The sequence below is a fragment of the Pelophylax lessonae genome, assembly GCF_965119305.1.
Source record: "Pelophylax lessonae genome assembly, chromosome: 8".
Classification (NCBI taxonomy): Eukaryota; Metazoa; Chordata; class Amphibia; order Anura; family Ranidae; genus Pelophylax; species Pelophylax lessonae.
Genome location: NC_138775.1, coordinates 71,695,318 through 71,720,625, shown reverse-complemented (window position 1 = coordinate 71,720,625; position 25,308 = coordinate 71,695,318). Strand labels below are relative to the sequence as shown.

The following is a 25,308-nucleotide window of genomic DNA, read 5'->3' as shown; positions in this document are numbered from 1 at the left end:
CCTGAAAAACTGACAGGCGGATCAGATGGCCCGTGTGAAAGGGGCCTTATGGAACACTTTAGCTGTTTTCCTCTTGTGGGCAGACAAAAGGCAGAATTTCTGTGGACTGAGTGGCTTTTGCGCTGCCCCTATCACATGTCTGTTCCGATCAGGTCAGTTTTTCAGGCAAACCTGATCGGACAGTCCATTCATCCCTCTGGACTGGTGGGTGAAAATAGACTTCTGCCATTTACACCCGCCTAGCTCTGATCCCATACGCTAAAAACCAATGGAGGGGAATCAGTCGTCCTCCGTGTAGGCGGATCAGATATAGTTGGGTGTAAACGGACAGGGGAGTCCATTTACACCCGGCCGCCCATAAAGAACAGGCTCTGAGTGGGTCTGCTCTGCAAAAACTGACCAGATACAAGCCTGTCATCCGCCTGCTATGATCAGCAGGGTATCAGTGAGCAGATCCCCTGCCGATCGGAACCGAGTCCACCCTATGCGAAAGGAGCCTTATGCTACTATGTACATTCCACTGTCTTTGTCTCCAAAGTATAGGTACCTATTGACTTGTAGCCCCCAAGATAAGAAATAGGTGAGCCAAATAGTCTCTTTGAAATAACATAGGAATTATCCAGCAATTATCCAGCAAACACATGAATTTCTGAAAAGAGCAACCTTTTTTTGTGCACCTAAATAATAATCATAAAAAAAAAAAAGTATAACAAAGTACTTTTATTGTTATAGTTAAACAGACTACAATGGAGAAATAAGAGAAGGTCACTTAGGGCTTACAGTGGGGAGAAAAATTAATTTGATCCCCTTCAAATTTTGTAAGTTTGCCCACTTACAAAGAAATTAAGAGTCTATCATTTTTATCATAGGTGTATTTTAAAATGATACAGATTAACCAAAAATCCAGAAAAAAAAATAACACATAAAACAAATGCTATATATAAAGTTGCAGTTCAGTGAGTAAAATAAGTATTTGACCCCAAAGCAAAACATGACTTAGTACATGGTGGAGAAACACTTGTTGGCAAGCACAGAGGTAAGAGTTTTTTTGTAGTTGGGTGACCCATCTCACAAGGGATTTTTGTCCACTCTTCTTTACAGATCTTCTCTAAATCCTTAAGGTTTCTTGGCTGTCTCTTGGCAACTTGAAGTTTCAGCTCCCTCCATACATTTTCTATAGGATTAAAGTCTGGAGACTGAGTAGGCCACTCCATGACCCTAATGGGCATCTTTTTGAGCCACTCCTTTGTTGCCTTGGCGGTACGTTTTGGGTCATTGTCATGCTGGAAAACCCATCACGACCCATCTTCCATGTACTGGGATGAAAACCTTCTTCCCTCAGCCAGAACACTGAAGATGGGTCATGTATATTAAAAAAGAATAGCGCAACCATGCAAAAGAAATGACTATTAAATATGGAGACAATCCATAAATAAAAATGGGGGTTTAGTCCCACCATACGGCCATATCGTGCTCAAGCCCACCACTGCGTCAAAGTGGGTCTTTCAGCATACCTATTTTACTTACTGAACTGCAACTCAATTTTTTAACATTAGCATTTTTTTTTTTTGGATTTTTGGTTGATATTCTATCATTTAAAAATTATAGACCCTGCATTTCTTTGTAAGTGGGCAAACTTACAAAATCTGCAGGGGAATCAAAAAATTCTTCTCCCCACTGTACATATACTAAATGAGCATAGATCTTTCTTGCATCGGTCCTTTCACCTCCTCGGTGTAGCCGATTCAAACCTAATTCATGCAGCCATTGTAGATAGGTTTGCTAAAGTATCTTTTAAATAAAGTGGTCACAGTCACAAAAAAAAAAACATGCATTATTGGAGGGAAAGAGAAAAGATCTACAACTGACTGGACTTACATTCAGGGGGCATCCGGTTCTTTCTAAAAGCAAGCCGCTCTGCTTTCTTTCTGCACTCTGCCAGGCTGAACAGGACCCCGTAGACATACTGGCGCACTGGTCTGTAGAGGATAGCAGCTGGAGGAAGGTCCTTGTTCACTTCATCTTCAATGGTAACAGGAATTTTTATCTCTCCCTAAATAAATCAATACATTATTAACAAGACGAAATTGACAGCACTAATATATCCTACAACTAAGAATATTCATACATTTTATGTGCAAAAGGATCACAGCAATACAGAAGTAGAATTCCAACCTGGGAGGAACTGGGCAATAAACTGGGACAATTGGAAACACATAGATTGATGGGATGATACCCCTGCAGCAGTTCAATCTAGTGCAAGCTTTTTTTCTGGAAAACTATGCAAAAATAAACTAAGATGTATCTAAAGTCAAGATGGTGTTATTTTTAGTATTGCCCTGTGTGTGGGACAATTTATTTTTTCCTCTGGCGTTTCTTATTTATCTAATCATCAGTTCAGGTCTGTTTCATCCTAGCACCTATTGATTGGTTTATTTTTACTTCAATTTGATGCCTTTTCTATCCCATACACCACCTGTGCAACGTTTGTTCACCCCTGTATGTTTATTCCCACCGAATATTCTTTTTAGTCTACCTCTGCCCACATCTTCCATTTTGAAGGTGTTTGGCACTATTTTGGTGTGCTGGTATTTGCCAATTTTTTTCCTTTTCTTTTTTCTATGACTTTATTAATTTCAACTGTAGTTTAGGTCTAGGCCCTTTTCCATCTTTTGGCCTTGCTATCTGGAGCGTCGCTTGCACTGTGTGTCCTGTTGGCCTGGTATCCCTCTCCCCCCAACTCCTGGAGATTTGGGAGGAACTTATTTTTTTTCCCGCTTCAACGCATTTTCCCTTGATAGTCCAGATATGTGGACATGTGAAAACAGTAGGGTCCTGACAAGTGGACCTTGAGTATCTATAATTTACAGGCTACTGCTACATCTTAAGGCATATTCCCCCCCAAATTTTGATATTTTCTATTTTTTCCTTGTGTTTGGGTCTTTGCTTCATGTTCACAATGTTTTTGCTTATAGATATCTGTGCTTCTCTCCTGAAGAAGCGAAATTGTGTCTTTGCAAAATGCGCCGAGATTCATCTAGCACTGACTGATATTGTTGATGCTTAGACTAACAAAAATATATATGCAATGGAAATGTTTAATGTTTTTTTTGCTAATGATCATCTTTGTTGTGTGTAACATTATGTATTTTTTACAATAAACTAATGTGATTTTACAAATTTTGTGTATGTCACGTTAAAGTCCCTTGGGCCCTCATCTTTTGTTTCTATGCAATATTTTTGGGACTGAGACACGCATGGTTTCCACACATCAGCTTTGCCCTTCTCTGACATGAATGTATAAGTCTAACATTTGGGACATCCAAAATGTCCATCCCAACAGAGGTGGGCAACAGCCACTGAGAGAACCAAGGAATGGCCACTTGTGTGCAGGACCCTCGTTGTTTGAGCTGCGGAATGTCAGATAAAGGCATATCTGAAAGCAATAGTTTGAGTATAGCAAGGGCATGAATGTCATGTCACACTTAACAGACCAACCTAAGGGGTCAGTCTCAAAACAAGGAGGTTCATTTTTCCAGCGGTGAAGATCTTGTAATCTACAAATGAAGTTCAGTGGAGGAGAGATAAAGGGTCTCTACTGCGGAAAGCGTGGGAGCAAATGCATCATCAAGGATACATTTCTACCAGGGTATGAATCCAATTCCAGGGTGCAGGAACCTAAATAATTCTGGAAAGATGGACTAGAGGTGCAGTAATACAAGACAGGGCAGATATAAAAGATGCCTGATCCAAAGGTTTAAAGGAAAAGCCCAAGCTTTCCAACTGCACGATATACCAGTAAGGGAACCAGCAAAGCAAACAGCCTCCTACTTGCAAAAACAGGTGTGTCTTTTCTGCAAATTGCTGAGCAGATGAAGCATAACACTTCAGGTCTCAAGATCTTCTTGCTTAAGAGGGAGGTAGACTGATTGTCCACAGAGAATTCTAGTAATGAATAAAAAAAAAAAAAAAAGTCCCTCCACCGCAACCCAGAATCTCCTGCATTGAGGCAAGCACGCAATCCGGGCACCATTAGCATAAAGAAAAACAGCATCAAGGGCAGAACAAAAAAGGACAGCTACATTTTAAGAATAAATGAATTAATCCTTAATCATTAACTGTTTGCGCATGCCAGGATCAAAGTCAAAAGGCCCTATGCATCTCAACAGATACAGTTTGGTCCATATATACTTGGACACAGGCACAATTTTCATACTTTTGGCTCTGTATGTCACCAGAATAAAATTAAAACAAAACAATCCAAAATAATTTAAAGTGCAGACTTTCAGCTTTAATTCAAGCGGTTGAACATAAATATCAAGTACAATTTTTAGGAACTGCAACCATTTTTATACACAGGCCCTCCATTTTCAGGGGTTCGAATGTAATCAGTTAAAATGTTCATTATTAATATTTTATTGACAAACCTTTACTGGCAATGACTGCCTGAAGTCTGGAACCCATGGATATTACTAAAGACTGGGTTTCCTCCTTTTTGATGCTTTGCCTGGCTCTAACTGCAGCTGTCTTCAGCTGTTCTTTGTTTGTGGGTTTTTCTACCTTTTGCCTTCAGCAAGTGAAATGCATGCTCAACTGGGTTAAGATCAGGCGATTGACTCAGCCATTGCAGAATATCCCACTTTTTTCTTCAAAAGCTCCTGGGATGCTTTTGCAGTGTGTTTTGGATCACTGTCCATCTGTACTTTAAAGCGCCATCCAATCAACTTTGCTGCATTTGGCTGAATCTGGGATGACCGTTTATCTCTAAACACTGCAAAAGTCATCTGGCTGCTTCAGTCACATCATCAATAAACACCAATGACCCAGTGCCACTGGAAGCCATGCATGCCAATGCCTTCACACTGCCTCCATGTTTCACAGATGACGTTGTGTGCTTTGGATCATGAGATGTTCCAAGCCTTCTCCACACTTTTTTCTACTCGTCATTCTGGTACAGATAAATCTTAAAATAGTGATACAACATTTGCGCCAAGAAATTAGAGTATGAATAAAATAATTCAATATGTGACTCAAGGATTGCTGCTGTGAACAAACCACAGGGGTGTGCAATGAAAATAAATGTAATACAAGTATTACCCACAGCGCATGTCCTGGGAGGGGGAATAGGTAAATTCCTGTAGAGGGTGGTGTATTGAATCAAAGTATTTAGTGTTACAAAAATGTGTTGTAGGGGAAAAACAATTGCTCTTAGAGCCGTGCTGGATGGCCTCTCAGCTATCTATCCCTATTGGCTAAATGACATACAGTATATCATTACAGCATATATCCATACAGAGTGCTTTAAACAGTGCATGTAGTAACTGTGCAATCAAATAGCAAAAGTTAATTATATATCAAATTGTCATCAATAATAAATGAAATATGGTGAAAAAACATGCATACAAAAACTTCTAAATTTTCCCAAAGTTCATAGGGTGGGCAAAATAAAAATAGATTGGTGAAATACAGTGATGAGTGTCCAAATAATCCACAGCAAATGGCTGCAGTGATGGTGTTCAAAAATGGTCAGTGCAGTGGTGGTGTAATATGCTGCTGCAATATAGTGTAGGTAGTTAAAACTCACCAGACGGTGTTGACCCCCAATGCCTTACGACAAGTGGGTCAGTAGAGCTTTAAATCGATGTCCAGCGGGGTCCCATCCGTCCGCTCCCGGGTGGTCCTGGTTGCTCCTAGTGGTCGATGTAGTGAGGCAAAAAAAAAAAAAAATGCACTCCTCATAGTGTAGTATGAATAAAAATTGGTATTTATGTAAAAAAAAAAATATATAACAAGTACGGCAAATAGATTAAAATGATACAAAAACGTTGGTGGTACAGCTAAATAAGCCATTATGGTGGAAATCGTTCAAAACGCACTGCTGGGGAAGCCGGCTGTGGACGCCAAAGACAGTCCGCTAGCCTATAGCGCGGAGCTTCCAGATTGTATGCGGTTTGCGTTCCAGGTACTACTAGAATGAGGCTACGTGCGTCTCAGCTTGACGCGTTTCGTCATCAATGTGTGACGTCTTCAGAAACGCTACAGCTTCTGAAGTCGTGACACATTGATGCTGAAACACGTCAAGCTGAGACGCACGTAGGCTCATTCTAGTGGTACCTGGAACGCAAACCGCATACCATCGGGAAGCTCCGTGCTATAGGCGAGCGGACTGTCTTTGGCGTCCACAGCCGGCTTCCCCAGCAGTGCGTTTTGAACAATTTCCACCATAATAGCTTATTTAGCTGTACCACCAACGTTTTTGTATAATTTTAATTTATTTGCCGTACTTGTTATATGATTTTTTTAAATAAATACCAATTTTTATTCACACTACACTATGAGGAGTACGTTTTTTTTGCCTCACTACATCTACCACTAGGAGCAAACAGGACCACCTAGGCGCGGACGGATGGGACCCCGCTGGACATCCATTTAAAGCTCTACTGACCCACTTGTCATAACGCATTGGGGGTCAACACCGTCTGGTGAGTTTTAACTACCTACACTATATTGCAGCAGCACGGAGGGTGACACCATGACTGCACTGACCGTTTTTGGACACCATCACTGCTGCCATTTGCTTTGGATTATTTGGACACTCATCACTGTATTTCACCAATCTATTTTTATTTTGTCCACCCTATGAACTTTGGGAAAATTTTAGAAGTTTTTGTATGCATGTTTTTTCACATGTCATTTATTATTGATGCCAATTTGATATGTAATTGTTTTTCCCCTACAACACATTTTTGTAACACTAAATATTTTGATTTAATACACCATCCTCTACAGGAATTTAACTATCCCCCTTCCAGGACATGCGCTGTGGGTAATACTTGTATTACATTTATTTTCACATATAAATCTTAGTCTAATCCATCCAAAGAATGCTTTTCTAGAACTGGTCTGGCTTTTTTTTTTTTTTTTAGATGTTTTTTTGCAAAGTCTAATCTGACTTTTCTATTCTTCAGGCTTACGAATGCTTTGCACCTTGTGGTGAACCCTCTGTATTTGCTCTCGTGAAGTCTTCTCTTGACTGTAAACTTTGACAATGATACGCCCACTTCCTGGAGAGTGTCCTCTACTTGTCTGGATGTTGTGAATGGGTTTTTCTAGAGGATCCTGCGATCATCCACCACTATTGTCTTCCATGGATTTCCAGGCCTTATGTTGCTGAGCTCACCAGTGCATTCTTTCCTCAAAATGTACCAAACTGTTAATTTGGCCACTCCTATTGTTGCTGCTATCCCTGATGAATCGGTTTAGTTTTTGAAGCCTTACAATAGCCTGTTTCACTTGCATGGACAGCTCCTTTCAATGCAATAGATTCCAAATGCAAATACCACACTTGAAGAAATAAGAGTAGCCCACACCTGGCCATGAAACAGCTTTTGATTCAATTATCCAATTACTTTTGGTCCCTTGAAAAAGGAAGGCTGGCTATTCTTAAGAGCTGTAATTCCTAAACCCTTCCTCCGATTTAGATGTACATACCCTCAAATTAAACATGAGTGTGCACACTCGGCCCATATCTAATATATAACTATAGCTGGAATATGTTTTGGTAAATACATGAAATAAACTAAAATTGTGCCTGTGTCCAAATATATATGGACCTAACTGTATTATACCCATGGGAGACAAGTTTAGCTGCTTGCAAAAGACCATAACAGCTAAATTGCTTGGCCCAAGACATTTGATCTAAACACTCTAGGACACAAGGGTTTTCTTGGATGATGAAGATGGATGCATACTTTAAATCTAAGTTCCAGAATGCGGGGGGGGGGGGGGAGGAAAAGTCAGCAGCTACAAATACTGTAGCTGCTGACTTTTAAAATAAGGACACTTTCCTGTCTAGGGATCCCACGATGCTGGCACTCCAAGCCGATTGGTCCATCGGCTTCGGATGCAGGCACTGGCATTGAAAGTAGGGGAAATCGGTAGTGAAGCCTTTAAGCTTCACAGCTGATTTCCTAATGCGCATGAGTGAGTCGCACTGCGCTTTCTGAATGGTCCCGCCATCTTCTGGGGGACACACAGGTCTCAGAAGGCAGCAGGGGGAGGGGGGAGCAGCCGGACAGACATGACAGAGATCACTGCGTGGAGATATTACCAGGCAGTTGGGAGCGGGTACCTGTCGAAAACAGGTAACCACTTCTCCTCAAAAAGTGCCAAATGTGGCAGTGGAGAGAGGGAGGGTGCTAACACGCGGACCTTTCCCCTTTTGGGTGGAGCTCCGCATTAAGAAATTTGATCGACTATAGCATGACTGATTCAATGCTAATAGGGGAGGCAATTTACTGCAGATAACGCAAACGGAGACCTAAGTAGAGAATCCATCAGTGAAACACCTTCAACCTGTTGGGTAATGTGTTAAGGTGAATGACTGAAGCGCCTACAGTGAGCAAAGAACACTTTAAAATAATAAATTCCTTTTCAAAAGGAAAAAGATTCTTCGCACTGTCAAGAGGAATCCACAATACCACGGGCTGTTTCCAGTCCTCAGAGGAATGTTTTACAAAACAAATGTATTTGGAAGGTCTCTTCAGCTGTAGTTTTTCTAAAAGCCCATATGCCTGCTACAAAAGGCTAATTCTCCAACTACAGGGTAGAACGCCAAGCATTAAATTGTCAAGTCATCCTGAACATCAGAGGGCTGTAAAAACTTTGTATTGGAGATGGTAATCCACCTTACTTAGATGTGGATGACTAGTAGGGTCAGAACTGGATTCCCTCTTGGATAGCAAGCTAATATCTGCATTCATTCTGCAGAAACCAAGTCTGAACTATTCGAGATCTTGTGGAATATGGGCTGCTAAGCAGAACGAGTATTGAGCACATGCACACAAAACTCCACTTAGCAGATGACATCACTGCTCTGATGCCCAAATCGTTTCTGTTGCAAGATGGCGATGGTGAGATTTTTGTAAAATAAAAATGGTACCCAACAAAACCAACCTAGGGAGGTAGCTTCAGCTCAGCGCAGCCTTATTCAATATTTGTGTCCTTAAGGAAAGGACCACATCAGAGGCTGAGCTATGGCTTTGGACCTGAAGAGCAATCTGTGGCTAACCAGCACAGTACACAGAGGTCTGAAAAGCACCACATTGCACAGCCTAGTGCCCGAAGGTTACATCCAGTCTAACCCTACAACTGTTCAACCCAATAAGGGTTGGTTAAGGCTTCAAAGGTTAATCTGTAGAGCTGCTGTGCAGAGATTAGCTCAAGCATTTTTTTTCCAAGTCTTGATTGATAGCACTGAAAAAAAAAAAAAAACATGGAGTATCTTGACCACAAAAAAATAAAGGCCAGCTAAGAAAAAAATGTAAAAAAATTTAGATTTTCTCAGCAGAGCTGAGGAAAAGATGTCCAACCTCCTATGGTTTTAGCAATAGACTGAGGCATATTAGTTGGGAGTTATACAAAGCCCGCTTTTCTGTTTTTTGTTATCCGGTGTCCAAACCTCCTGAAGGCAGCAGTATAGCCCAAATACTACATTCCTGTGGCCCTCAATAGGCAACAAAGAAATGAGTTGGCTTTAGACATACTGTACTTTAAAGCTTAACTTCAGGCATATATAAAGACACAACCTAATGCAGCTCTCAAACCAGGAATACATAATTAAAAGTAATATTTTTAATACAAGCAGTGCAAGTAGCTAAATTTGAACAGTATTTGCTTTTACAGAAAGGAAGGCACAGAGATAAGCATTATGTTGCAATCTAGTTTCACGGTCTAGTTTCAGCTTTTTTTGCTAAGGTTCCAAAAAGGCCCATTACTGACACTTGTTGTTTACAAGTTAAAATCAGTATTTTTTGCTAGAAAATTACTTAGAACCTAGAAAATTACTTGAAATCCCCAAACATTATATATATATATATATATATATATATATATATATATATATATATATATATATATTTGTTTTGTAGCAGAGACTCTAGAGAATAAAATACTTTGTTACACCGTATTTGTGCAATGGTCTTACAAATGCAATTTTTTTTTGGAAAAAATACACCTTTTTGAATTAAAAAAGAAGAACAGTAAAGTTAGCCCAATTTTTTTCTATAATGTGACAATGTTATGCTGAGTAAATAGATATCCAACATGTCATGCTTCAAAATTGTGCACACTTGTGGAATGATGACAAACCTCTCCCGCCCCCAAAAAAGTAATCCCGCAGCAAATGCGCCACTAAGACCACTTTTATGTGAAAGAGAACCGCCCGCCCTGTAAAAAAAAATAAATACCAGGGTTATGGCAGCTATCTGCTGCCATAACCCCTTGCATTGAATGTCAAAGTAGCAAAGTAAAACCTCAGATGAGACAGATTAAACAAATCTCCCTACATAAGTTTTTCTATATTCTTTAGAAAGTGCAAATCATGTTACAAATATTTCTTCCTGTTTTAGCAGTGGGAGGGGAGTCTTGGCATACCCTGTGTGTGAGCCGATTGGAGGAAAGGCAAACACCCCCACTCCACATAGGCAGAGGAACAAAGAGCTGTACAGTCAATAGACAAGCTCTCTGCTAATCTCTAAGCACCCTCCCCAACGCAAATTTCAGCTGCTTTTATCTCGTGTGTCGGAGAACTTGTCAGAAGTTCTCATGCTGATAACAGAGGACTGATCAGCAGAAAGCAACGACATTTAGGGCTTTGGAGAGAGATAAGTAAACACTACAGAAAGATGTGCCCAGGTCAGATTTAATGAATGGGGTTTACAACCACTTTATCATATACATGGTTAGTATGAAGATAAAAAGTTAAATAAATACCCAACAAACTAGATTCTAGCCTGTCCTTTTTGGACCAAGTGTCTACAAAGAATCAAAACACAGGAAACAGGAGGTGCAACATTGTTGCCATAAGAGGGAAAAGGGGAGAGAAGGTGTAGACAGTTCTCCGATTGCACTATACCCCCCTAAAAATACTGAAGCCATGGCTGCCAAGTTTTGTCCAATTTCGACTGGGTGTTATAAAGAGAGCACTAACGTTTATCATTAATCATTATCCAAATACATTTTTGAGTAACATAGTTAAACGATACCACCGACTGGTTCCAGCATCTAGATATGGTAATCCTGACCGTCAAAATAAAAATATATCAGTTATGCGAGTTAAGTCTCGATATCCAGTTTTTGGAACAAGGCTATTATGGGGGGTCCAGAAAATATTTACTTCGGTTACCATGCATATTAAGGGGAAGGTCCTAATCCATAATCTATATATATATTTTTTTTGGTAAGATGGAGAAGGGAGGGATAAAAACTGGATTTTTGTAAAAACGTACAGTAAAATCCTTTTCTCTGAAGTTCGACAGATACAACTCCATCATCTTTAAACCAATGGGTTATGCTCCTCCCATCAGGAATAGGCACTAGGCAGGAGAAAAAAAAAAAAAAAAAAAAAAAAACTTTACCACGCCTAACCCAGCACACTCTGCTTCAGGCTGCAGTTTAATTGCAAGCAGTGTTTAGAAGACAAACCCCCCCCCCCCCATTCACTCAGAAGTAGAGGGGCGGGTGTGCTGCGTCTGTCTATGAACATCAGTGAAAAGGATTTTACAGTAAGTTCTTACAAAAAAATGGATTTTTGTAAAATCTTACCGTAAAATCCTTTTCTCTTAGCTCATTGACAGACGTAGTCCTCGGTGATACACCACCTTCGGGTTATGTTGCCTCCACAGGAGCAGGACTAGACAGGAAATTAAAAAGCTCTGGCCACACCCCAGGGGCAGTCCCAGAGGGTATATCCTCTCTCTCTCTGCCTCAGCAAATCAGTTATGTGAAAAAGCAGTCTTTAGAGATTTTAACCCAACTCAAAAAAACAGAGGGGCGGGGACTACGTCTGTCAATGAGCTAAGAGAAAAGGATTTTACGGTAAGATTTTACAAAAATCCATTTTTCTCTATCGCTCATTGACAGACGTAGTCCTCGGTGATACACCACCTTCGGGACGTCCCAGAGCAGTATCACAACTGAGGGGTGGGAAAATGGAAATCAAATCCCAATCTAGAAGGCCCAACCGGTGCCAACTAGAAGTTTACAATGCTCATCCTTAATGATGAGACTCAACAAAAAAAGAGAAAACAATTTTTTTTTTTTTTTTTTTTCAAACAGAAAAAAACCCTCGAGGTAGACCACCGGTCTCCTCAAATTGCGGCCTGCAAAACCTTGCGGCCAAATGAGGCATCCGCCGATGCCGTCACATCAATTTTATAGAATTTTGTAAAGGTATGTACTGACGACCAGGTGGCCGCCTTACATACCTGGACCACTGACGCCTGATGGCGAAAGGCCCAGGAAGTACTGAGCGCTCGAGTGGAGTGCGCCCTAACAGGGAACGGAGGACTCTGACCCTTAATAGAATAAGCCTGTACCACCGTTTGTCTAATCCATTTGGCAATGGTCGCGGCAGATGCAGGCAAACCCTTTCTGGGGCCATCCGTGATCACAAAAAGTGAATCCGTCTTACGGAATGATTCCGTAGCTTTCAGGTATACCCTGATTGCCCGAACCACATCTAAGGAATGCAACGCATGTTCCCGATGATGCTTGGGCTGAGGACACAAGGAAGGTAGTACAATATCTTCATTCAGATGAAAATCTGAAACCACCTTGGGAAGAAAAGATGGCTTAGGATGAAGTACTACCTTATCCCTATGAATCACTAGGTATGGGGACTGGCATGATAATGCAGCCAGTTCTGACACCCTGCGAGCAGAAGTAATAGCCACCAAGAAGGCCACTTTCTGGGATAAAGTAAGCAAGGGAATCTCCCTGATGTTTTCAAAAGGAGGTTTCTGTAGAACCGACAAAACCAAATTAAGATCCCAAGGCGGTAAGGGCGCGCGGACTGGAGGAGCCAGGTGCCGCACCCCCTGGATGAAATTCCGCACCAAGGATTTGGTAGCTAAAGGCTTCTGAAAGAAGATTGCTAATGCTGAAACTTGACCCTTGATGGTGCTCAAGGCTAGCTTCTGCTCAACCCCTTGTTGCAAAAAGGCCAATATTCGAGACACCGAATAGGTACGTGGAGGAAATCCTAAAGATTCGCACCACGCAATATAAGTTTTCCATGTGTGATAATAGACTTTGCTGGAAGTCGCTTTCCTTGCTTTAATAAGGGTAGGAATGACTGAAGCTGACAAACCTCTGTCCTTCAGTACTTGGGTCTCAATGGCCAGGCCATTAAACCCAGCGACTGTAAAGCATGATGGTAAATTGGTCCTTGAGACCACAGACACTCCCTGAGACGAAGTTCCCACGGAACGTCTACGACTAACATGTCCAAGTCGGCCAGGCTGGCTTGAGGAGGCCAGCCTAGAATTTCTAGGACCACTGGCGCTGATCTGATCTGAACCAGGCGTCCCTAGAGGTATCTGGCCCCGACCATCCGAGAAAGTCTGGTCGTTTTCTGTTCCCACACATTTATCAGATACCTGATAGTTATCAGGAAAGGTGATCTTTTCTGGTTGAACCTCAGGGACCGAAGTCACCCGACTAGAGGCTACTTGGCCTATCTGGTCAACCAGATCCGATTCCTGTGAGGTATCGGGACTAATCTTAGGAAAAGGTAAAGGAAAAGATCTATTCAGGGAACGGTAATTACCGCTTCCTGTAGTACTTAAATGTTGGAAGGGAAGAATCGCACCGGTAGTAGTGGTTGAAGCTCGATCTAATGTCCTGAATACCGGTGAAAACGTCCCCCCACCCTGAAACCGGGTGGGGGCGCACCTTCAGGCTGTGTACTCCTTTGCTTCGGGTTTGGCTGGGTTGGTCCTTTGCTTGTCCGACCAGCCCTTCTTGAACCCTCCTGGAGGAGTCTTGCCTTTCCCGCTAGTACCAGCCGGGCGCCCTTTATGGGCGGTAAAGAAAGGTCCTCGCTTGTTGCGAGGTCCCTTAGCTTTAGCAGCCTGTGGCAAAAAAGTGCTCTTGCCCCCAGTGGCATCCTTAATGATTTCATCTAGGTTGGCCCCAAATAGACGATTCCCCTGAAAGGGGAGATTTGTCAAGGTCTTCTTGGAACCTAGGTCAGCTGACCAGCATTTTAACCACAGCACACGTCTGAGGATCACCGCTGTCTTAGATGCATGCCCTAATAAGGGAGTAGTGTCCAAGGCTGCGTCACAGATAAACTGTAGCCCTTGTATAATCTGTTCCATCAAATCAGATGTCTCCTGGGGAATATCTTTTCCCCTAAGATCTTGGCGTACCATTTTCGCCCATTCCGTAAGTGTCTGGGAAACTAGACCAATAACAATTACTGGTCTAAAAGCTGACCCTATCAGAGAGAAGATGGTGCGGGACTCTGCTTCCATCTTTCGATCCACCGGATCCTTAAAGGACGAAGTGTCCTCCACTGGAATAACCGTGGCTTTATTCAGCCTGGAAATAGGCGGATCCACGACTGGTGGTACCGTCCATTTCTTAATGATGGATTCCTCAAACGGATAGCGTCTAGCAATACGCTTGGAAATAGTAAAGGTACGTTTAGAATGCTCCCATTCTCCTTTAATCTGATTACCGAAACATTTAGGTACAGGAAAAGCCTTCATCGTCTTGATGGGCTTATTAGTACCAAAAGGAATCTCTGTTTCAGTTGCCTCTGCCGGTAAAGCCTCAAGTTTTAAGGTTTCCTGCACTGCTACAACTAGTGCGTCCACCAATGCTTCTTCCTGAATAATAGCAGGAGAAGAAGCGTCCTCCTCACTGTCTGAGGGGGCTTTACCTGGGATAACAGCCCTTGCAGAGGAACCTGCAACTGCCGTGACCACCTCTGAATCTGAGTCAGAGGTGTCAGATGGTATAGGGGTAGGCGGGGGTCGCTTCCTTGACCCCCGTCCCTGACAGGCCGCCTCCACCCGAGCCACCATAGACTCCAAAATTGCTGTAAATGACTCTATACTCTGTGCACCGGCGGGTCCCGTGGCCCCCTCGAGGGAAACAGGTGGGGGAATATGTGTGGCAGGGTCCATGATAACTCCAGTTACTTCCTGGATAATATAATTCAAAAATAAAACTTTTCTTTTTTTTTTTTTTTTTTTTTTTTCGACCCCCAGCGCCACAAAAGCCCCTTAGTGTTACCTGCTAGGGATCCCTATCGATCGAGAGAGAGAGAGAGAGAGAGAGAGAGATAGACCCCCAGGCTCACCACTTGATGCTCAGAGTTTAACTGCAACAGGTTACAGCGCTGTCTTAACAAACAGGAAGTCTTTTGGCTGGCTGCCCAGGAAGAAAGGAGGCGGCTCCGCCCCTCTGCACGCCTTCCGGCGCCTCCCCCAAGCTCCACGAGGTGTTTGGATCACCTCAAACATGGCCGCCCCCATGCTGGAGACACGAGGCTACGCCAAAATGGCGGCTCGTGCGATCCAGCAAAAAAAAAATGGCGGCGGCCCGTACTGAATAGCGGTGTGCTGCAGGGCACACAACACTCTCACTGCATGGGGATATGGCGTGGTTGGCGGTACCGGCCCTGGCGGACCGCATGGCCGTTCGGGAGGCCTGCTAATAGCTGGAGATCTGATTAGGAAGGCAGTCTACATGTCCGTGGCTTCTGACTGGTAGGTAGCTTATTCTTAACCCATAAGATTCCCAGAATGCCACAGATTACATCTTTAAAACATGTATACAATTAGATTGTTAGCTCCCAAACCAAGCCTCCTGGCTTTTTGCACACATAAAATCACACTCAAAGTAGGAGGATCTGTGTCATGTTGTAGGATAGAAAGGGACTCTATCTTACCATACAGAGAGGGGCCCGCGTTCACCACAAAACCCGTCAGGGGGAAAGGGGGAACATACTACTCACCATACCGGAACCAGGCGGGCACCAACTCCTGACAGTACCCCTCTCCACCGGGGCGGGAGGGCTGTCGACCGATACGGACGCCGTGACTCATGGTCTTTGGCGTTTCAGCGAGACGTTTAACTCGCGTGGACAGTCCTTTAATGGGACTTTGACGCGGCCGACCCAGCGCGGAGCTATGGCCTGCACGCGCTCGTAGGCTGAACTGGGGTGACCACCGGATCTCAACATCCAGCCCGTCGCCCAGTTCAGCTTTCTTGCTTGAAGATCTCACAGGAACACTGGAGAAAAAAGCTGTCTAAAAAAAATCCTTTAAGAAAAAATTCTTGCCAGGACCTAAGATCCCAGCAAGGTATCTAGGTCCTTACTCCTAACTAGACAGAAAATAACTGATTTGCTGAGGCAGAGAGAGAGAGGATATACCCTCTGGGACTGCCCCTGGGGTGTGGCCAGAGCTTTTTAATTTCCTGTCTAGTCCTGCTCCTGTGGAGGCAACATAACCCGAAGGTGTTGTATCACCGAGGACTACGTCTGTCAATGAGCGATAGAGAAATCCAGTTTTACCTATTGTTCATCAACAGATGCACCTCCATCATCTTTAAACCAATGGGATGTCCCAAAGCAGTATAATCATGAGGGGTGGGAAAACAACGCAAGAAGACGTAGTTCCCCAAAGGCTAAACCTAGCCAACCAGGTAACATGGAGCTCAACCAGAAACAGGAGCTCACCTAGAAAAAACATACAGCCTCAAAAGAGAAACAAATAAAGATTCTCTTTAAACAGCAGCCTGCAAAACCTTGTGGTCAAAGGAAGCATCTGAAGATGCCAACACATCTATTTTGTAGAAATTTGTGAACGTATGCACAGATGACCAAGTTGCCGCCTTGCAAACTTGCAGCACTGACGCCTGATGGCGAAAAGACCAAGAGGCACTCAGCGCTCTAGTAGAATGCACCTTGACTGGGAAAGGAGGAACCTGACCCTTCGGTGAATAAGTCTGAACTACCATCTGCCTGATGGTCGCAGCAGACGCAGCCAATCCTTTACCATGTCCTTCGGTAAGGACAAAATAAGAGCGTCATTTTCTAAAAGACTCAGTGGCCTCCAGGTAAAACCTGATCACCCGAACCACATCCAAAGAATGCAAGGCAAATTCTTTGGGATGCTTGGGCTTGGGACAGAGTGAAGGCAGCACAATGTCTTCATTCAGATGAAAATCAGAAACCATCTTAGGAAGAAAACGACTGATTAGGTCGGAGTACCACTTTATCTTTGCGAACCACCAGATAAGGTGAGCGGCAGGACAACTCCGCCAGTTCAGATACTCTGCAGGCAGAAGTAATAGCCACCAAAAGGCAACCTTCTGAGACAAGGCAAGCAGAGGAATCTCCCGAATGTTCTCAAAGGGAGGTTTTTGAAGAACAGATAATACCAAATTCAGATCCCACGGAGGTAGCGGGGATCGCCTCAGGGAGCCATATGGGTGACCCCCTGAATAAAAGTGCGAATCAGGGCATGCGTAGTTAAAGGGAGTTGGAAAAACACAGCCAGAGCCGACACTTGGCCTTTGATAGTGACCAAAGCCAACTGCTGTGCAACACCTTTTTGAAAAGTGAAAGTAAAAGAAAAAGGAAAGTAAAAACCCGAGCACCCGAGAACAAGCGAGGGTGCACCTTCAATGATTCCCACCATGAAATGTATTTTCACGTACGATGATAGATCTTCCTGGAAGTAGACTTCCTGGCCTTCAGTAGTGTATGAATCATTGAATCAGAAAGACCTTTATCCTTCAATACCTGGCTTTCAACAGCCACGCCGCTAAAGCCAGCTACTGAAAAGCAGGATGGAAGATCGGTCCTTGAGAGAGCAGATCTCCCCTGAGAGGAAGTCTCCAGGGAGCATCGGCGACCAACCTTATCAGGTCTGCATAGCAAGACTGGCGAGGCCAGTCTGGGGCCACCAGAATGACCGGAACCCCTTCCACTTCTATCCTGTGAAGAAGCCTTGGAAGAAGTTTTAGCGAAGGGAATGCATAAATCAGCCGATACTGACTCCAAGGAGTCACAGTGCATCTGTGGCATTCGGCAGAGGATACCGAGACCTGGCTACAAACCCCTGAACCTTCTTGTTGAGTTGAGAAGCAAACAGGTCAACGAACACAGTGGTCCCTACACACGAGATGAACACTTCCGGGTGTAGGGACCACTCCCCGATTCAACACCTAACGACTTCCATTGGGGCACTGTCGTGGCGAGGCCTAGTTCTGGACTATAACCCCTATTAACAGCTAGGACAGAAGTCCCAGCAAGGAGCTAGGTCCTATTCCTAAACTAGGAAGAAACGACACTGCAGGCTGAAGCAGAGTGTGTGGGGTTATGCCTGCAGGGACAGCCCCATAGGCGTGGTAACGTTTTTTCCTGTCTAGTGCCTAGTCCTGATAGTTGGAGCATAACCCATTGGCTTAAAGATGATAAAGCTGCGTCTGTCAATGAATGATAGAGAAGAGGGAAAATGATGCACAAATGATTTAAGTTCCACTTTGTCGTTGTGTAAAAGTGCTTTTTAACAAGGGGGATTGACAATAAGGCACACAGATGTGTGGCGTTTCTGTGATTTAATCCCGCCACCCAGTTAAACCAACTCCTCACCATTTAGTCTAGAAACCTTGCTACCAATTTCAAAATTGGCAATTTTTCTATATACACAGCCTAGGGGGCTGTGCATGATGGAAAATCTGCAAAGTGCCCTGTAGCCTTTTTTGCTCTTAAAGGGTTTGTAAAGTCACTATGTGACTTTAGATGTGCCCCTTCCGGTTTAGACTGCTATGAACTATAGTGTGCTTTTTTTTTTTTTTTTTTAAATGAAAAGGCTAAAAACCTTTTCTAACACTGTAGCTGTGCGGTCTGCTAGTCTTCCCCTATCTATGGAGAGAAGCAGGAGGGGCAGAGATTACCCTGTGACTTCAGCCGGCCAGGTTAGGGGGGATCACAAAGGTATTTACCCTTTTCATTTTAAATAATCACATACACTATGGCAGCCTAAACCGAAGGGGGTACATTTATTTATGATGCATATTGTAGCTGAATAGCTGAGGGAGGGTGGGGCGCTAAGAGGGTGAGAGGGAGAGGGGGAGCCGCTAAGGGAGGGTGGGAGGGAGAGCCGCTAAGGGAGGGTGGGAGGGAGAGCCCCTAGGGGAGGGTGGGAGGGAGAGAGGGGGAGAGACTTCAGAGGAGAGCAGCGGGACGACAGAGGCACATAACCTGACCACAGTAATCATGAATCAGCAGCTATGATTACCGTGGTCAGCACAGACAGGGGGACACAAGAACTGGAAGGATCATCCAGGTTTTTTACAAGATAGAAAGGGAAAGATTACATCACACAAGCACTGTGATATACAGCACACCTTAAAAGGAACAGGATATTTTTTTTTTCTTTGGGTTACAACCACTTTAAAGGTGGGGATTGAAAACCTATATACATACCCATGTACACTATGTGGAAAATATAGCACGACAAGATAACTGAAGTGAATTTTCACACAATTTATTGGTGGAAGAGTCCTTTTGGCCAGGTTCACTTTTATCCATGTCCACTTTTGTCTGTTTTTAGTACATTTAACATGCTATGCAGCACATTTACATGCATTTTCTTATGGGCAAATGAACATGCCTCATTTTTCAAACTGCAGCACAACGCACCCCAAACAAAGATCTGAACAGCCTCACTGAAAAAGCATTGCTTAATGACAAGTGTTGGATCTGCTTTACAATGCACGTTAGTAAACTAGTCTCGTTTGAACTAACTTTATATACATTGGATTTTCACAGCTTAGAAACCTCGGCAACAAGATAATAAGCAGGATAAAACCTACCTTTGTGAGAACATGAAAAATGTAAGGGTACATTAAGCCCTTCTTGTGGCGATGTTCAGCTACTCTTAATACTTCGGGTGCTACAGGAGGCAATGGAGGAGTTGTGATGTCCATGTGATTCCTGGTGGGCATGGACAGAAGACATGGAATCTGCAGGCCACCCCCCTGGTTGCCTTTCTTTTCAGTTGCCTTGGTTCCTGATGTGGCAGCTGAGGAGCCCTCGGTCTGTATTGAATGACAAAGATAGATATTGAACAGTCACTCTTTGAAAACAGTCGGTCCCCACTACTTTAACAAAAAATAGCCTGTAACCAGTGCAAGTTCATAGCTTCTATGAGATCAAACATGGAAGGAAAATAGACTCAAATCTATTGTGAACATGCCCTTGGTGGCATATTCTAGGCCTAAAAATAGATATTACTATTAAAATGGGTTTAGGAAGGCTTGCCTACATGACCAGCGATACTTTTTTCAATTTAATAAGCTCTATGATACATGCATAGACTTCCCGAAAACTACGAAGGATTCTTACTCCTCCCGGAGCTCGTACATGACCCTTTGAAGTTCTCTCTCAGGCACATTTACTGTAATGGAGGAATACCAATATTAGTTATGTCATGCTAGTTTTTATTTTGGCTACCTATCAGAAGGGTTAGAACCTCTGACAGCTATCTGCAGCCCAGTTAAATTGATTTTTCCTTGCTATCTGTCCCTGTAACCAAGTGTTATCAGAATAGAAACTAGACATAAATCTCTAAGAGACATGGGCTGCAACACAAACACTCTTTTAGTAGAACAGGAAGACTAGATGCACTACTAGCTCTTTAAAAAAAAATTTCACCTTTTGGAACATGTTACATGTTCCACCCACATTTAGGGTTGAACACGCAACATGTTCCAGCAGCTGCAAACTTCCCACCCCTCCCAATGACAGCGAGTGGGCATCTTCTCAGGGTGCCTGCTGTCACAGTTTGAAAATAACGCAGCTGTGCAGGGCTCTGCCCGCCCAGCCACGTCATTCATTTGCAGAGTTCTGTGAATGGGAAACTACAAGTCCCAACTGCCTTTGCAGCTGTCAGCTTGTAGTTTTCAATTAACTATTATGGCATGGTTGAGCGCTCTGGTAATTGTTTCTTCCTATCAGTGTGCATTTGCTTGCCCGTAGGAGGTACAAGCAGACAGATACACTGACAAGGAATCCTGCATGGCACTCGTGATCTGCTGATTGTGGGTGAAATGCTTTCTAGGCTCCAAGTCATTTAGTTTTTTTTTTTTTTTTTAAAAAGGTGAACTTATGCATTAATGCAGCCTTTGTCCTTGCTGGAGACTTTACTTTCAGCAACAGAACCCTTCTCTAAAAGAAGTTGCACTTTAAAGTGGAACTGTAAGTTTAAAACTGAAATCCAGGAATCATTTGTATTGCATAATTAAGACTGGTCCAGCTTGCAACAATGTTAATATATGAAGCCAAGATCTTCTGGGTCCTGCTCAATGGGCTTCCCCTCTGCGCTAAACACAGGGGGTTGCTTACTTGACACCATCGCCATTCATAGAACACCTTGAATTTACTTTCAAAGAATACAAGTGGTTCTCTAATTAGGACAGGTAGAGAGAGGAGGAAGTGTGACGTCACCATCTCTACCTTATCAACATAATGATCGTCTTGTACACACAAAAAAAATAAAAAAGGCATTTTATAAACGGTGGCAGTGCTGAGCAAGCAGTTCCTGTGTTGTGTGTGTAGGGGGGAGGAGATTCTCACACAGAACCCGAGTAGACCCAGAAGATTGCGGTTACCACTGTAGTAAGCACTAACTACTACAGTGATTTTCAGCTTCATCAGCAGCCCATCAGGTATGAGATTTGAAAACTTGCATTATGCCAAGACGGATCAATGTAAGTATGTATTACAGACAATTCCAGGAGTTTATCTTTAAACCTGTTTTGTTATAAAATGTAACCTTTGCTGCTCCTTTATATTACATAATTTTGTGATCCTTTTTCATGCACATGAACCCAAACCTGTCATGCTGTACCTTGTCCTACTAAATTCTCTTGTGCACACTGGAGCCTAGGCCTCCGTAGCGGAAGGGGGACCTGGGCCACAAAACCACTACACTGGCAGAGCCCACCCCATCAGGAAAGTCCCTCCGGCCAGCGGCATGTCTGCCCGCCCTTCCCCACTGGTACAGGGTGTCCAGGACCTCTTCCAGGAAGACAGGCTGGCATCTATCAGGAGGATCTTCTATTGGCGTCAAACAGATGAGTTTGTTGAAGGACTAGACTGACTTGTCCCACAACAGATTGAGTTGTAGGAGGTCTGGATAGAAACTAGCCAAAACGGAACTGGCTCAAAAGTGGCTACCATAAGCACCAGAACTCTCATACAGGATCAAAGAGTTTGGAAAGTTCTGAACTAAAGAGTCAGAGTCTGGACCTGGAGAGTTTGAAATCTCTCCTGGGGAAGAAAAACTTGAGCTGTATCCAGAAGTAGACGCAGACATTCCAAGCAATAAGTCCATCCCAAAGCTGACTTTTGAAGGTTCAGCACCCAGCTGAACCTTTACAGGGTCTGGGCAGTTTAAAATGACACTGTCTGCCAGAACCTGCACTATCTGTTCTCTCAACAGGAGGTTGCTCAGATTTCTCACAATGGGGAAGGCCTGGAAGCCCAGCAGAGCTAGCAAAGAAACTTACATCTTGGTGAATACCTGAGGTGGAGGAGATAGGCTGAATTGCAGGGCCACAAACTGGAAGTGCTGGGCACCAACAGCAAAGCGAAGAAATCGCTGATGTGCTGAAAATAAACATTACATGCAGTTGCACATCTTTATTGTCCACAGAAGCTTGAAAGTTTTCCTGATGGAGCTGCTATGACAAAACCTGGCGGATTCCATGTGGAATCTATGGGCACTAAGAACCTTATTTGGGGTAAATAGCCTCTTTTTTAAATAAACTCTAACATTTTAAACAGTACAAATTGTAAAAAATATGAATGAAACAGAAAAAGGAGTCATCATTTGCAATTCAGGTGAATACTAGTAAAGACGATGAGCTATATATCAGCACAATAAAACATATGAAGTTTCTCCTATGTCCCGGTCAGTTCCTGGGGACATATACCCTCTCCCTTCAGGAAGAGGATAACAGGACCTTACGAACATTGAGCGCAATCTTTAACAGACATAAGACTCACAGAATACTGATGACCTTAAACTATCATCAAATTGAACTATTGTTCACACAGCAAGAACATAACGCTCATACCCGGTTTGCTAGCTAGTTAGATACAGCGGCAGAAAGGCTGTCACTTGCGGGATTTCGGTTTGCCAGGGCTAGTTGTTCAAATGTGGGGTCAGCCGGGGCAATGTCCAAGCTGGAAGAGACTGAGGATGTTCCAGAGATGTGGCCAGGTGGAGTGCCCAGGTGGAGTCAAATCTTTCTTTTGTACCTCTGCAGGTGGCAAGCCATTCCTCCGCCTCCATGATCTCACTCACCTTCTCCATTTAATTTAAGAGTGCACAAGCTTTTCCAGTGGACTGGCATGAGGCGCTTAGCAGCACTGAGGTGAGGGAGAGCACTTTGTTTAAAGCGAGATATAGGCAAGGAGGGTGATGTGGAGAAGGAAGTGCATCGGTGAATCAGGGAGATCCACAGCGAGACCATCTGAAATCTGTTTACTAACCATAGACGAAAAAGGTTGTAGTAAAGGGCAGTCCCACCAAATGTGAAGGAATGTTCCTCTGTCCATATCCCCTTCAACACAGATCAGAGGCTGAGGGCTAGATTTTAGCAAGGGTCGTAGGCACACGGTACCACTTTGACGACAGCTTATAGTTGTTCTCTTGTGTCTTGGACTTCACACTGGGGGTCAGACTCCCATTCTCTAATGAAAAACGGTTTAGAACTAGGCTTAGCTGCGTCTAGCAGTTTGTAGAGAGCAGAGATCATGTGAGGCAGAGGATCTTGATCAGCCCATAAGTGTTCAAACTCGGTTAATGTAGACCTGATCTGCGACTCACAATGCTGCGAACCAACAAAGTCAGTCGGTGCCTCCAAAAAGCAAAGCTGCGTATAGCTCTCTAAGGGTAGCAAGTGGGACCATGGTATGACCTTGCACAAAACGTGCCAAACTAAAAATTCCATTACTCAGCCAGGTTCCAAGAGAGGACAGTCGCTCATCAGGAGGAAGCCAGGGGAAACCACACACACAGCGGTGAGGTTGTGGAAGGCAAGGACCCATTCAATCTATCCTAGACATTCAGAGTATGGGTAGTTAGAGGAGATAACCCATTAGAGAGAGGCCCCTGTCCTTCGATGGAACCCATAAAGCCAACAATAGATTCCGACATGTGATAGCTTATTCCACTGACACCCATAGTTTACAAGAATGGTGAAACCTCCAGTTGAGGACACGTTGCAAAGCAATGGCCTTGTAATATTGGGTAAACCCAGACCGTCATTTCATTTGGACCGGTGAAGCAACGCCATGGCTAGTCTTGGTTTCTTACCTCTCCACACAAACCCAATGAAAAGGCTACGAAACACTGCAAAGCAGCATCAAGGTAGGGGGACAAGGTAGCATCTGCAGGAGAAACAAGAGACGGGGCAGTATTGTCATTTTAATGATGTTTGTGTGACCGACCCATGTATAAGGTCAGTCGCACGAATGTACTGTAGTAGCGGTAGAATTGTCATCCTCACTATCAGAGGAGAAAGGGCGCGAGGTAGCGGACCCGGCAGGGAGACCCGCGTCTGCGGTGGCTGAATCAGACTCAGAACCTGAGACATCAGATAAGGCGAGGGTAGGCGGAGGGCATTTTTTAGCACCTCGCCCTTTAAAGGCCACCTCTACCTGGGACACAAACGCTTCCAAGACTGCCGAAATTGCATCTGTAGACAGCTGGGGTCCGGAGGGCCCTGCGGCCTACCCAAGGGGTCAGGGGGGGACATAAGATCTGTAGGGTCCATGTTGCACCAGGGGAACCCGTCAGCAAAGGCTGAAAAAAAGTGACACAAAGTTTTTTTTTTTTTTTTTCAAAAAGTCCCACCACGCTACAGCGCCCCCAGGACTACAATCTCCTGTACTCATCTCTACTTCAAGTCTTGGTGCCCTGAGCAAGGTTACTGCCATTTAGGCATTGTTTGTTCCACTGTCAATACTTTGTAATACATGCAAGCTAGGGTATGCCCAGACGGCTTGGTTTTGTAGATTTAAAAAAAAAAAAAATCAATAAATAGAAGTTGTAATTTTGGGATTGGCGCAGCAAGGTGAAGCTAAAAAGAGGATAGAAATTAGAGCCAACTGGCAGTTAGGCTCCACTGCCATGTAAACCCTAAATTTTATGTGGAAACTTAAAACTTGCATTTACAGCTAGGAATGCTGTGACAAAGTACATATTTGTTTCAATAAAACTGCTGCAATTCATCCAAATTTAGTGAGAACAGCACAGATTTTTTGAAAATGCCTTTAAAGTTTATAGATCTGAACCAATTACCTTTACTTGGTCTGCATTATCCTTCTTGTTTGTTTTACCGGGTGATTTTGCCTTTTTCTCCCATCCAGGCTTATTCCCACCAACGTGACTGAAAAGAAAAAAAAACAGCTATTTAGCATCTGACAGATCG

The 25,308-nt window shown here is 43.6% G+C and overlaps 1 protein-coding gene across 1 annotated transcript in view; it reads right to left on the bottom strand.

Annotated features, from left to right (window-relative positions):
• FAM120A (family with sequence similarity 120 member A) overlaps nt 1-25,308 on the bottom strand; it is a 134,076-nt gene that overhangs the window by 35,874 nt on the left and 72,894 nt on the right. The window contains exons 8-10 of the mRNA XM_082265481.1: nt 25,179-25,266; nt 19,681-19,905; nt 1,879-2,053 (exon numbers count right to left, since the gene is read on the bottom strand). Of these exons, the coding sequence (XP_082121607.1) occupies nt 1,879-2,053; nt 19,681-19,905; nt 25,179-25,266 (488 nt within the window). The remainder of the gene's footprint in view (nt 1-1,878; nt 2,054-19,680; nt 19,906-25,178; nt 25,267-25,308) is intronic.